Raw genomic sequence first — 13236 nt, 5'->3', positions numbered from 1 at the left:
TTGCCTTTTCTTTTTTCTCCTGAGTAAGTGTTAACAAGGTATTTTTACAGAAAGTTTCAATTCAGATTAGAAGTATTCCCTTTTCCTCCTCATTTTCCTCCCTCCTCCTTTATTCGTCTTGGAATTCTATTTTTCTGTCTTAAATGGGTCTTAGTCAAGTGGGTTGTTGATGTCCATAGGGAGGAATGAGTAATATCCTGGAAATTTGTGCCTGGCTTTTCTCTTGCTCATAGGTGGTTTGGTTCTAAGTACAGCCCAGTCAGTGTAAATTTTCCAATAACTAGGAATTGCACTTCAAATGTGTCTGGTAAATTCTCTGTGTGTACCATTCCATTTCCATGTCACAAAGATGCATACATTTCTGAAGAATACTGTTGTTTTATCAGAGTCTGAAACAGTATTTCTAAAATGTATTTGTGTGAAATATGTTAATTGAGATAATTTTTTTCTTTGTAGAACCAAAATTGCAATTTCAGCCAACACATCAAATACAGCACAAAGTTGTGAATACAGAACAGAATGGCATCAAAGAGAATCATTCAAGACACGTTTCTCGCAATGACATGAGACAACCAAGGAATGAGAAACCCCCTCGTTTTCAAAAGGATTTTCAGAATTCAAGGCAGGCTTTGGAAAGTGGTGGGTTCCCAAGAAACAGAGGTCCTGAAAGGCACAGCTCTTTAGAACACTGGACAGATGAAAAAAATAAAAGTGACAGACATTATCCTAGAAATGATAGGTCAAAGGATTTGGGTTATTCCATATCCACTCACCAGAGTGATATTACTTTCAAAAAAAGGGATAACAACATGCAAAACAGAGTAGGAAAAGGAGTGTCTTTCTCAGAATTCAAGGAAAATTCTGCTGCTCAAGATGTGACAGACAACAATAACCAGAAACGTGGGAAAAGGGAAAACCAAACACACAATTCTGAAAATTTTTGTGATAGGAAGGCACGAACAATAAGTAGCGAAGCCTTTATGGTAAAACGTGAGCAACATTTTGGTGTTAATAATGATTACCAAAATCCTAGTAGGACTGATAATTTTAGTGCTGTACCAAATGGAGATACTGAGCATCATCAGAAAGGAAGACGAGTAGGACCTATCAAATCATCAGGACCGACTCCGATCCCATCTTTTGATGATAAAATGTTGTATTACAACACCGGTCCCAAAAGGAGAACTGGGCCCATCAAACCAGAGAAAATACTGGAACCATTGAGTCACCTGGAGTATGGAAAAAGTTGGAGACCAGGGGATGAATGTTTTGCTCTTTATTGGGAAGACAACAAGGTATGCCTTTGCCAAATTGTACCTCTAATTGTACCTCTAATGTATCTCCACACGTGTGGGAGATATTTAGCACTCTACCACAGAGACATGGCCTTTGTTCATAGATGTGTAGTGTGCTTGTTGTCTAGCTCTGTGCTCTGTTTTTTATATTTATGACGTATGTCACTTACGTTCACTGCACAAAACTTTCTAAGTCCCTAAATCAAGTCCTTGTTTCTGCCATGTAGGTGGAGTTTAGGATGTCTTAAGCTCCTCACTGAAGCATTTGACTTAAGTGCCAAAAATTTGAAGGGATGAATATAGGTGCCCATATTCTTTGCTGAGGAACAAAACCAGGATGCTGTGCTATCTAGAATATTTATAATGGTAGGTGTGTAATACCTTTCTGAGGAAGAAGTCAGTAGGCAGCCTTTAGTAGCAAAAAGAAAGAACAAAGTCTGTAGGAATAGGGCTGTAAAAAACCTGCTAGTTTTCTTTCAATCATTACAGAACAGAAACAGCAAAAGGCTTAATTTTGATTAGCATTTGTATGCTATCAGCGAAAGAATTTGTGGACAAATTAATTATGCTGCATGATAGATCTGCATTACTGATTTTTAAAAGTTTAAATACTTTATTTTTAGCTCTTTTCTCCATTAATAAGATTTCTCTTGCAGCAGGACGTTTTGCTTTCTTCTCCTTTGCTAAGAAAGTTTTAGGCTGTTTTCTTTGATTTGTCATCACTTGTACAAGAGTTGTCTGCCATGCTTTGGGTTTTGCCCCTTTCTGATAATCTGAGAACTACCTTAAATATGGTTGTTCTTTAAGTACATTTTATTCACACCTTTTTCTGCTTTTTAAGAATTTTTTGTTAAGTTTACTTTATTATATTTATTATAAGTGTCAGTTGATGCTCTTAAATAGGAATATGTAGCTTCAGTGGATGGATTAGTGTGAAGTATAATGGCATATTACTGAGTTGTTTCCCATTTTGAGAAGCATACTTGCATTATTCTGAAATGAGATCTTGACATTTTGGAAAGTACAAACCTTGCAAGATAAATACATATTACATAATCCCAGACTGTAACGTATTCAGCAGATTAGAAGGTGTGTTTTGGGCAGTAATTGGTTTCTTGGTAGTTTAAGTAAATGCTGCTACTCACTTCTAAGACAATTCTGCAATGTGATGATAAAATACAGTACTGAGCTTAACCATGTTAGGAGGCAGTGATTTTTGGTTTGTGTTTAGAAAACGGACTTTATGAAGAGGCAGCTTTATAATATTTTCATCATATTTTTATCACGTTTTATTTTGTGATAAGATAGGTATACAAGTACATACATGCAAACCATATCAGTATGCAGCTAATAAGCACTTACAGATGTATATTTTAAGTAAACATCTTAAAATAGCATTTCTCTGTATACATCAGCATTTGTGTTAGTGATGAACTTGTTCTGCTTTCAGAGAGATGAAAGCAGGTCTTTTAAATGTTCAGTCTACTTAAATAAGCTGTGTATCTTCTCAATGAGTATTCTAAATACATTCTGCCATGTCCTTGGAGTCTGTCATGTGGAATTTTAAGATATTTGGTTTCATAACTGGTACAAATTTGAAACAAAATACTGACTAAGACTAAGTATATATACACACACACGCAGACATATATGAAAAGGAAGTTGTTAAGTATTTGTGGTCTTTCTGGTTGTATTTTGTGACCTTTGAAAATTTCTCTTTTAAGTTCTACCGAGCAGAAATCGAAGCTCTCCATTCCTCTGGGACAACTGCTGTTGTTAAATTCAGTGATTATGGAAATTATGAAGAAGTGCTTCTCAGCAACATCAGGCCTGTTCATGCAGACACATGGGTATGTGATAACAAATTGTATTAAAAAATATAAACTACATAGTCTGTACAAAATATGTAACTCTTAACTAATTAATGCCTACTCATGCAAAGAACGCTACCTACATGTGTAGAAAAATAGTTGCGAAGTACACGCACAAAATCTCAGATTTTAGTTGTCTATATGAAACCTGATAGACATGTATTATGATGTGATATTCTTCCTGTAAAATAAATTTCAATTGTATTGTTTGAAAATGAATAATTGATCTGTCAGCCAAACAGTTTTATGCATGTTTTCTCTCTTAAAAGTTGTTACTTACTCTATTCAACCCAATTTTTTGTTTTATTTCATGTACATTGTATGTTGTTCTGTAAGGGTTAGGAAACAGTCATTTAAAACATATGTTCTGAAGCTTTTCACTACATGTGTATGTATGACTAAAAATACACATCTGTATCCCTTTATTTTGTATCATGATTTTATTCTTGTTTCAATGATTTCTTCTTTGCCAAATATTGTAGTGGTCACGTATGCATCAAAATCTGTTTTATGAAGTTTAGAATGTATTAGCCTTACGGAAGTTGGAAATTTCAAAAGGCTTTACTAGTGAATATCATGGAAGCAGAGATACATTTTCATTAAAAAAATATCAGGAATGCACAATTCTTTGCTGTTTACTCTTGCTATAAAAGGCTGTGCAAAAAATATACATCTGTATATTGATTCCTTAATGATAAGTTGGCTGTGCTTATGTTAAGTTATTTTGGGTCATAGAACCATGTTACTACTGCTGCAGAGGCTGAACAGTCAACTCCTGTTTCTTCCCAGTGGTCTTTTAACATGTATTGTTGCTTCTAGCTCTCAGATGCCTCTGAGATGGCCTTTTTGTACTTAAAAAAAATACCTGAAACTCTTTCCAGCTGATGCATTGCTGTTTGTATGAATATTTACCCTTTTCTCCTGCCTTCTTTTTGTCCTACTAGCTGACCTGTAAGGTGCTAGTTACTTACTGTATGATTGTATTATTTTAACCCTTTTCTGGGTTAATAATTAGACTTTTCTTCATTTGATTACAGTTTTGAGGAGTGGCTTTTATTTTACTTTAAGCCACTGAATGTTAGCTCTCATAGTCTAAGAACTTGGCCTAGTATTAAGACTAAGTTGATCTTGGTAGTGAGGTGCCATTTCCTACTTGATCCTGGTAATGAGGTGGTCATTTTCCCTGCCTCTTCTGCCTATATCTGATCATGAGTTCTTCCTCATCCCTCTCCTCTCATGTTGGATTGTCAGTCGTGTAGCCACAGGATGAGTTGAATGAAATGGACCACATTTTTGTTCCCCCAGGTTGTCTTATTTTATTTCAGCATTAGCTTGTTAAAGCTGACACAAGGGTGGGACAATGTATGGAGAGGCGATTCTGACAGTAAGTACCATAGTCCTGACATCATGCTGCATCCTAATTGAGTCATTGAGGCTTCCTCTGTTATTACTGGAGACAAAGGAGGAATTTCCAAGGACTTTCAGTCCATTCAAAAGTGAAAAATACCTTTCTCAAGGTTCTTTTTTCTTTCAAGGTAGCCTAGTTGAATTACATAAATTCAAACAATGAAATTTCTGATTATGACAGTTACACAAGATAAATGACAATCAACATCTTCACAGTAAACATCATTTTAATTAGTTGTTTTCTGACAAATTTTGCTGCTAGAAGGTCCTTGCAGCTATAGGATATTTGCAGAAAAACTTGATTAGGACCCACCTCTTCACTTCTTTGTTTTTGGGTGCTGAGCATAATCCTCATTATGCATTTGCAGTTCTTAATCACCCATTGATACTCAGGTTTGTCTTTTAAGCTGAACACTGTTGACCATTTTTCTTTGTCTCAGTGTTCTTATTATATATGTCTAGTTAGCATGCATGAATGCAAAATAAAGTTATAATGCTGCTTAGTTCTTTGACTTAAGATTCAAGTAACTAGGGTGTATTTCCTCTTTACAGGAGAACAAAACAGATCTTAAACTGACTTCAATAATTACTTTTCTTTTACTGATCAATGCTATTGGCCCCAAGGAGCATGTGTTACTGGAAATATTATGCTGATTTTTATTTCAGTTGTTCCAGATAATTTCCAGAAAGCTAAGTATAGTCCCTTTTGCAGGTGCTTGGGTCCATCAGTGCTGGTCACTTTTTAAACATCACCTCCTAAGGGCACCAGAGCACGCAATTCAGGTCAGGTGCAAAGGGTTATAGTGAACAGGGTGACATCAGAGTTTTGGTGACCGGTCACTAGTGTGGTTCTGCAGGCTTCATACTCAGCCCTGTGCTCTTCAACATTTTCATTAACGACTTAGACATAGGTCTCAAAGGAGTAAGTTTGCCAATAACGCCAAATTGGAAGGAGCTGTTGATTCCCTTGAGGGCAGAGATGCTCTTCAGAGAGGCCAAGACAAATCAGAGGCACTCACCAAATGTATGAGGTTGGACAAGTGCTGGATTTTACACATGGGATGGGGCAACCCTGATCGTGTGTATACAATAGGTAATAAGAGGGTGGAAGCAGTGCTGCAGAAAGGAACCTGGGGGCCCTGTCAGTGGCAAGTTGAGTCATCACTGTGCCCTGACAGCCAGGAGGGCCAACGGTGTCCTGGGGGGTGTCAGATACAGCATCATCAACCACTCAAAGGAGGGGATTGTCCCAATCTACTCTGCAATGGTGTGGCCTCACCTCAAGTCCTGTGTGCACTTTTGGACACCACAATATAGGAAAGACATTAATCTATTCAAGAGCATCCAGAGGAGAGCAGCAAGCGTGATGAAAGGCACTGAGGGGAAGCCATGTGGGGAACAGCTGAGGTACTTTGGTTTGTTCAGCCTGGAGGAGACTGAGGGCAAACCTCATTGAGGTCTTCAACATCTTTATGAGGGGAAGGTACCTATCTCTTCACTCTTGTGACCAGTGACAGAACCCAAGGAAGTGGCATGAAATGGCATGATTCAGGGGAGGATATCAGGAAAAGATTTTACACCCAGAGGGTAGTTGAACACTAAAACAGGCTCCACAGGGAAGTGGTTGCAGCACCAAGCCTGACAGAGTTCAAGAAGTATTTGCACAATGCAGTCACGCACGTGATGTGATTCTTGGGATGACCTGTGCAGGGCAAGGAGTTGGACTCGATGATCATTGTCGGTCCCTTCCATTCAGCATACTCTGTGATTACATTATTCTTGAGTTTTCTTAACTGTACTGAAAACTTGTAGAAATACACTGTGAGTTCTAATTCAGACTCCTTTTTGAAAAAGTTGCTGATACAGAGAGAAGATTTAGTAAACTCTATTAAGGCATAAATTTAGCCTGTGTCTTAGAATTGATTATTCTTTATTGTTTGTTTCAGTGCTGTTTGTTTAGTACTCATGTTGAATTTAATTTTTTGTCCAACAAATACAAACAGATGAATGTATGCCACTGGGAGGAAGAAAAAAAAGCAAAGCAAAACATTGCTTGGCTAGTCACTTGAAAGAACAGCCAAAGTACCACAGTGACCTTATTTTGATGACATTACATACTATATAAGCACCTCAGCTTCTGGTCTGCTTTTGGCAACCTTCATAAGTAATATTTGGTTTGTTTGGTTTTTTGGTGGGTTTTTTTGCTTTGTTTTGTTTTCTCTTAACTGTAGATCAACTCTGCCTCATGTTCTCAGAATACATTGTGCTTACCACCTTAATGAAAAAAGTATAATAATTGATTGTGTACTGTCCATTACCCAGTTTGCTCAGAGTTCTTGTAAGTTTTCAGTCTGTCTGACACCTTACATGCAGCTATTTATCTTTCTGATGGCTAGAAGATAAAGCTGAATTTTACATTAGGTAAACAAAAAAGGTAGTGTTTTTTTTTTTTTCAATACACATACAATAGCAATATAAATAGATTTAAGAACACTCGAACTGCTAATTGTTTTTCTTAGTGCCTGAAAAATATGTCCTAGGTATGCAATTCATAGATATTTTAAATAATAAAACTGCATTTGAGTTCCACTATTCTAGAGTTCTTATAAGTGTCCTGTATGTAACACTACAATACTGTATTCCACTAGTTCCCTCAATGTAGCAGGGGTCACTTAATTAAAGTATTTTAATCTAAATAAATTAAAAAAAAGTCACTGAAATACTATTGTAGAAGTAAGAACTGCTTGTTTTTTCTTGTAAACAATGTAAAATTATACTAACAACTGAAAAGCATTGAAAGGACCTTCCTGAATCACTTAATAATTTGTTCTGTGGAAAAAAAAATAAAGATAATACTTTAAACTCTAAGTCTTAATTTTATTCTCTGTTTTGTAGGATATTTTCCCTTAATAAATTATGAAAAGGTACAGTCTGTTTATCTTACAACATTTTCCCCCAAAGCCAAATAAGTCTTTGCTTTGTTTTCCATTCTCTATTTCCTTAGTAATGTCATAGGCTTTTTTCCATCCTATTTACACTACAATTACCTTTTTTTTTGTTTTCTACTGACATAGAAATAAAGGAAATAAAGGAAATAAAGGAAATAAAGATTCTAGCATTCCCTATGTATGTATGTATGTTTGTAGTTTCACTTATATATGTTATAGCCTTAACTGCTTGTTCTCTAAACAAGCTGGAATTCTTACAGTTATTCTAATTCCTTAAGCAGTTATGAAGTGAAGCCTATAGTTTAGCTTAGTTTTCTCTTCCTGCAGTGTCTTGCAATGTATTTCTGCATTAAGATAAAAGAAGGCAAAAATTATTAAGGCATAAATATTATACATATTCCTGTTTTTTTCTAGAGTTTGTTTTGTTCTGTGGAGACTGAAAATCCACTGTGGAGGTTTTCTCAACTCATTTCTCCAGTAAGGAATGAGCAGAAGAAGAAAAATAACAGGATCTTGGATTCCAGTTAATTCTTGCTGGCAGACAGTTCAGAGTTCAAGTTTGATAACATTGTGTCTTGTCCCAGAGCTTTAAGAGCTTCTCTGTGTGTTGAATTACCTTAAACTGTAATTCAGGGCTTGATCATAGCTTTCTGTTTCAGGTAAGTGAAGAGGTAAACTCCTATTAGTTTTCTAAAGGTGCTGGAACCTCCCCCCTGCAGTGTAAAGAGCAGTGCTGAAAACCACTAAATGGTAAAGGTTTACAGCTGCTTCTTTAAGCTGGAGAAGACTTTTGCCTACTTGTTTTATGGAGGTGTTAAACCCATTCAAATGTCTTTATGACAGGCTAATAACTACGTGAAGGATTGGGTGTTGTTTCTTTGTGGCCCTTAAGCCTGGATGCCCTTGGCATCACACCATGGTCTATTTGTGTTGTGTGTAAAGCAGGAAGTCTTTCCCACTGAATAATTAAGTAGGTGCAGTAGATACATGTGTCCTGGTTGGATGTCTTATCTAGCTTCTTTCCTCACTGACTGGACAAAAACCAAGGCTGGTTAAAGAGAATGGTACAACAGTCTATGTAATCAGTTCTAAGATTGCTGTAGAAAAAATGTCCCTGAGTATTGCATCAGAGAAGAATTTGATGTCTTTAATTCTTTGGCTTCTGTACTGTTAGGAAAATCTCTAGAATAATTGTACAGTTCAAAATAATTCAGTGACTCAATTCATTAAATGAAGGTTGAGTGTTTTGGACTATTCATCTTCCTGAGTGATGGTGGACATTTGTTGAAATTAATCTAAAACATTACTAGTGTGACTTTAGTTTCCACAAAAGGCTGTATTTTGGCTTTAAGAAAGCACTTGAGATGTAGGCAGTAATTTTGTTGGGTTGTGCCTGAATTTCCATCTTGTCAAGATACGGTGATTTACCTGTCCTCCTAGGCTGAAAAATTACTTTTCTTAGTCTACCTTAAACTTTTTTTTTCTTACCTGAGACTTTTTGTACTCACTGGAAATATTGCCTTAAATTCCATTGCGTCTTTTACAGTACACCATCATACATGCCCTACAAACAGTTAACCTTCAGGTTCTCTCAGGATAATTCTTTATACAATGATTTATTTCCCCAGCCTTCTTTTAAGGGGAATTATTTTGAGAGAAACTTTTTGGAAAACACTTGCCAGGCCTGGCTAACGGCTAGTAAATGTTTTTCTTTAGCACCTTATCCTCTGAGAAGCTACATAGTTTTTCAGACTTTAACTTGTATCCATGTTGGAATATAGACAGATACTCACAATTTTGCTATTCCTCTGAAAGTTACTAGCCCTTAGGTGAAACATGGTAACTGACATTGAAAGGCGGGTAAAGAACTGCATTTTACTTTTTAATAAACTTAAAGGAGGCGAATTTCAATTGAAGAGGTAATTTCTACCAAGTGGGCATAAACCAGGGGCTTTCAATTTTATGGTTGTATCAAGGCATTGTAAAATATATTTAAGTCTTCACCTTGAACATTCCATATTCATCAGACTGTGAAATATTGTTACTAATTATTACCAGCTTTACAATTCAGATTAAGGACATATTCTTCTTGGGGTTTACAATTATTAAAAATAGCCATGACAGTTGAAGAAGCACTCTTGGAACATTACAGTGTTCCTCCAATTCTCCCATTGTTATTAATTGTAATTGCATATAATGACAATTCATTATTTGGAGACTGCATATGGGCTTCTTCCTTGGGTTATTTTGAGACTATTTGTCACTAAACATCTTCCTTTAAACTGAGTTGCAATTTTGATTTGAGATAGCATAGCTTTACCTGGTTAAAGTATTGTTTTTGATCCTGCTCTAGTGTGATTAAAGTTCTTCAGAATCTAATTTTGAGAATTCTGAAATTTTTTTGCTTGGATTTCTCTGTATTGCCTGTGTTGAGATTGCAGATGTTGAGTAAAAGAAGTTAGTTGTGTAAAAATATGTGGACTGTTCTTGCCATCACTATTTCTATCCTGATTTCTCAGTCTTCTTCACTTTCCCATGTTTTGAGTTTGTCCACGTGTAATTAATTCAAAGGACTTTAATTAAAGAGGAAATGAGAGGAATTGGTGTAGTACTCCTGACTGATTGCTTTCTAAGGAAGGGAGACATGATACTGTTGGTTTGGTATTGCAGAATAGAAGTGATGATGAATATAATTTGTGGAGTATGTGGGGTATGTGTGTGTGATTCCAGATCTTATTCCTATGTATGCAGCATATGTTCAATAGATATGTTACTTAATGTACTTAATGAAGTTTCCTTATACAGCAGTGGTTAATATCTGGAAAGCTTGAGCATTTCTCTTCCTTGTTTGATGACTTACAGGTGTTATCAGTAATAATATCTAAAAAAAGAAGTATTTTATAATACAAGAACTAAAAAAAAGTAGTTTACTGTGAAGGCAGTTTTTTTCAGCGAGGTGATTTGTTTTTCATCATAAATGCTAGAACATAGGAAACTACTCTTCTAGGCTGTTTTTTGGGTGGATAAGGGGAGAAGGAGGGAGGTTGGGGGAGTTGGGTTGTTGTATGTTTTTTGTGGGTTCTGTTTTTTAGTGTTGAAGAGATCTTTGCCAAAGGGGGGCACATGTTTCTCTAATGAGAGTGAGAGTTGATTAATAAGAAAGCAATAAATAGATGATGGCTATATAAAGGGACTTTTTATCCATGTTTTATGTGTTCAATGTGTATATCACACATATTGAACATCAAGCATGATAGGATCTTCTAACTTTCCACCTTAGAACATTTGGTTATGCAGGCAGATACCAGGGACTATCTCATTGCTCAATTCAGATTCTCCTATGCTTATGAAGCCTATTTATAATGGGTCTTTTCTTTTTGTGGGGTTGTTTGTTTTTTTTTTTTTTTCCCCTTTGGTACCTATTTGGAAGTGTTGCAGGTTTGCATAGTTATGTAATAGTTTCCTATTTGATGAATTTATTCCTTCTCTTCATCTCTTTTCTGATGTGGTCATTTTTGTTCTTCCTCTAGACTATATGTTCTCATATAGGACATCCACTGTGGGTCACAAGGCATATAGGAGCAAATGAAAGCAGTGGTGTTTAGTTATTGCCATACTCCTTGTTCCTTTCTTGACAGAGCTCCCCCAGTGTCCTGTTTCAATATAGGACACTGCTGAAGAATGTTCTTGAATGTTTACAACTGACAGTAAAATTTTACAAGATATTGGATGCAGACTTGTGGGGTTTCTCTTCTTGCTTGCATTCCGTCCTGGCCTATTCCAGTCTCACTTCTTTTCCCTATACAAATAATCAGCCTCTTTTTGATGATGTCAGACACACGTTAGGTTACATCAGCAATCCTCACAGCTGGGCATTTCAATTATGATGTGATGGAAATCGCATCATAAGTCACGGAGTTTCATCAGTGCCTGTGGGTGAGGAATGAAGCTGAGTCCCCACTGAGAGAGCTGAATCTTCCACAGATTCAGTTCAGTTGAAGGAGAGAGCTACTCAATAAAAGTTCATCACTCAACCTGGAAATGGACTTCCTTCCATATCAAAGTGGGAAGGGAAATACTTGTGAATGTGAGTAAATTGGTTCTATGGGGTTATCATGCAGTAGTTTTACTTTTTTTTATACATGGAAAATTTTGTAGGTTTTTTTTTATTATTTTATTCCTAACTTATTGTGTAAGATGTAAAAATTATTGCAGATTGGATATCACAGTTTTATGATAATAGAATTGCTTAGTTTGGAAAAGGCCTTGAAGATCATCAAGTAAAATCATTAGTCTAGCACTGTCAATTCAATCACTAAACTATATCCCTAAATTCCACATCTGCAGGTCTTTTAAATACTTCTAGAGATGATGACTCAGTCACTTCCCTGGACAGCCTAATCCAAGGCCTGACCAAGGCTTCTGTGAAGATATTTTTCCTTTATATCCAATCTAAACCTCCCTTGGCACAGAGCTTCAGGTGATTTCCTCTTGTCTTAATACTCATTACTTGGGAGAGGAGCCTGACCCCCACATTTCTACAACCTCCTTCAAAGTAACTGTGGAGAGTGATAAGGTCTCCCCTCAGCCTCGTTTTTTTTCAGGCTAAGCATAACCCCAGCTTCTTAGGCTGCTCCTCAGAGGACTTGTGCTCCAGACCTTTCACCAGCCCTGTTGTCTTTCTCTGCACATGCTCCAGCACCTCAATGTCTTTCTTGGAATGCAGGGCCCAGAAATGGACAAAGCACTCGAGGTGTGGCCTCACCAGTACCCAGTACAAGGGGCCAATCAGTGCCCTGGTCCTGCTGGCCACACTATTGCTCATACAGGCCAGGATGCCATTGGCCCTCTTGTCCACCTGGGCACAGTTGGATCATGTTCAGCCACTATCAGCCAGCACCCCCAGGGCCTTTTCCACTGAGCAGCTTTCCAGCCACTCTACTGCCAGCCTGTGGAGCTGCCTGGGGCTGTTGTGATCCAAGTGCAGGACCTGGCACTTGGCCTTGTTTAACCTCTTAAAATTTGCCTCAGCCCATCCAGATCCTTTGTAGAGTCCTCCTACCCTCCAGCAGATCAGTGCTCCCACCCAGCATGGGGTCATCCAGACTGACTGAGGGTGCACTTGATCCCCTCGTCCAGATCACTGATAAATACATAAAGCAGAACTGGTCCCAGTACTGAGCCCTGGGGAACACCATTTGTGACTAGCCACCAACTGTTCTATCCTGTAGCAGTATAAAAAGTTCCTAATGTTTTTAAACATATTTTGCCCATCATCATCTTTTGAACCTGTTGTAGAACTTGCAGGATTACATGGTCTATTTTTTAAGTCATGATTATTAACTAAAATATAGGTGCAATTCAGCAAGTTTTAATTTAAAATATAAAGCATACAAAGTGTAAGAAATGTAGAGGTCCTGACATTCAAGTTAAGACACTCTCTTTTTTATGGGGCTGTTCTGTGTTGTTTCATGGGCAGATTCTGTTTCAAGACTCTTTTAAATTGTTGTGTCCTTGCACTACCTGTATGCAGTTTTGTTTTGGTTTTTAATTAGGTGTTGGTTTATATATATATTTCTTGAGAATTTTTCTGTATATTTATGGAAATAAATTTTGCCATGTTTAACTTTCTATTTTTTTTGTGTGCAGTCATTCACAAATAAATTCAAATAGGTGTTTGTTTACTAAATATACACCTGTGTGGGACTTGGGGGA

General features: G+C 37.0%; 1 protein-coding gene across 3 annotated transcripts in view; it reads left to right on the top strand.

The window, feature by feature from the left end:
* The window catches only part of TDRD3 (tudor domain containing 3), a 90417-nt gene that overhangs the window by 65419 nt on the left and 11762 nt on the right, over positions 1–13236 (top strand). For all 3 annotated transcript variants that reach the window (XM_053934392.1, XM_053934393.1, XM_053934391.1), the window contains 2 exons: positions 457–1295; positions 3020–3145. In XM_053934392.1, the coding sequence (XP_053790367.1) occupies positions 457–1295; positions 3020–3145 (965 nt within the window). The remainder of the gene's footprint in view (positions 1–456; positions 1296–3019; positions 3146–13236) is intronic.

This window comes from Vidua chalybeata, chromosome 2 (assembly GCF_026979565.1).
Source record: "Vidua chalybeata isolate OUT-0048 chromosome 2, bVidCha1 merged haplotype, whole genome shotgun sequence".
NCBI lineage: Eukaryota > Metazoa > Chordata > Aves > Passeriformes > Viduidae > Vidua > Vidua chalybeata.
Note: the sequence above shows the minus strand (reverse complement) of the source record. Positions and strands in the feature narration are given on the sequence as shown.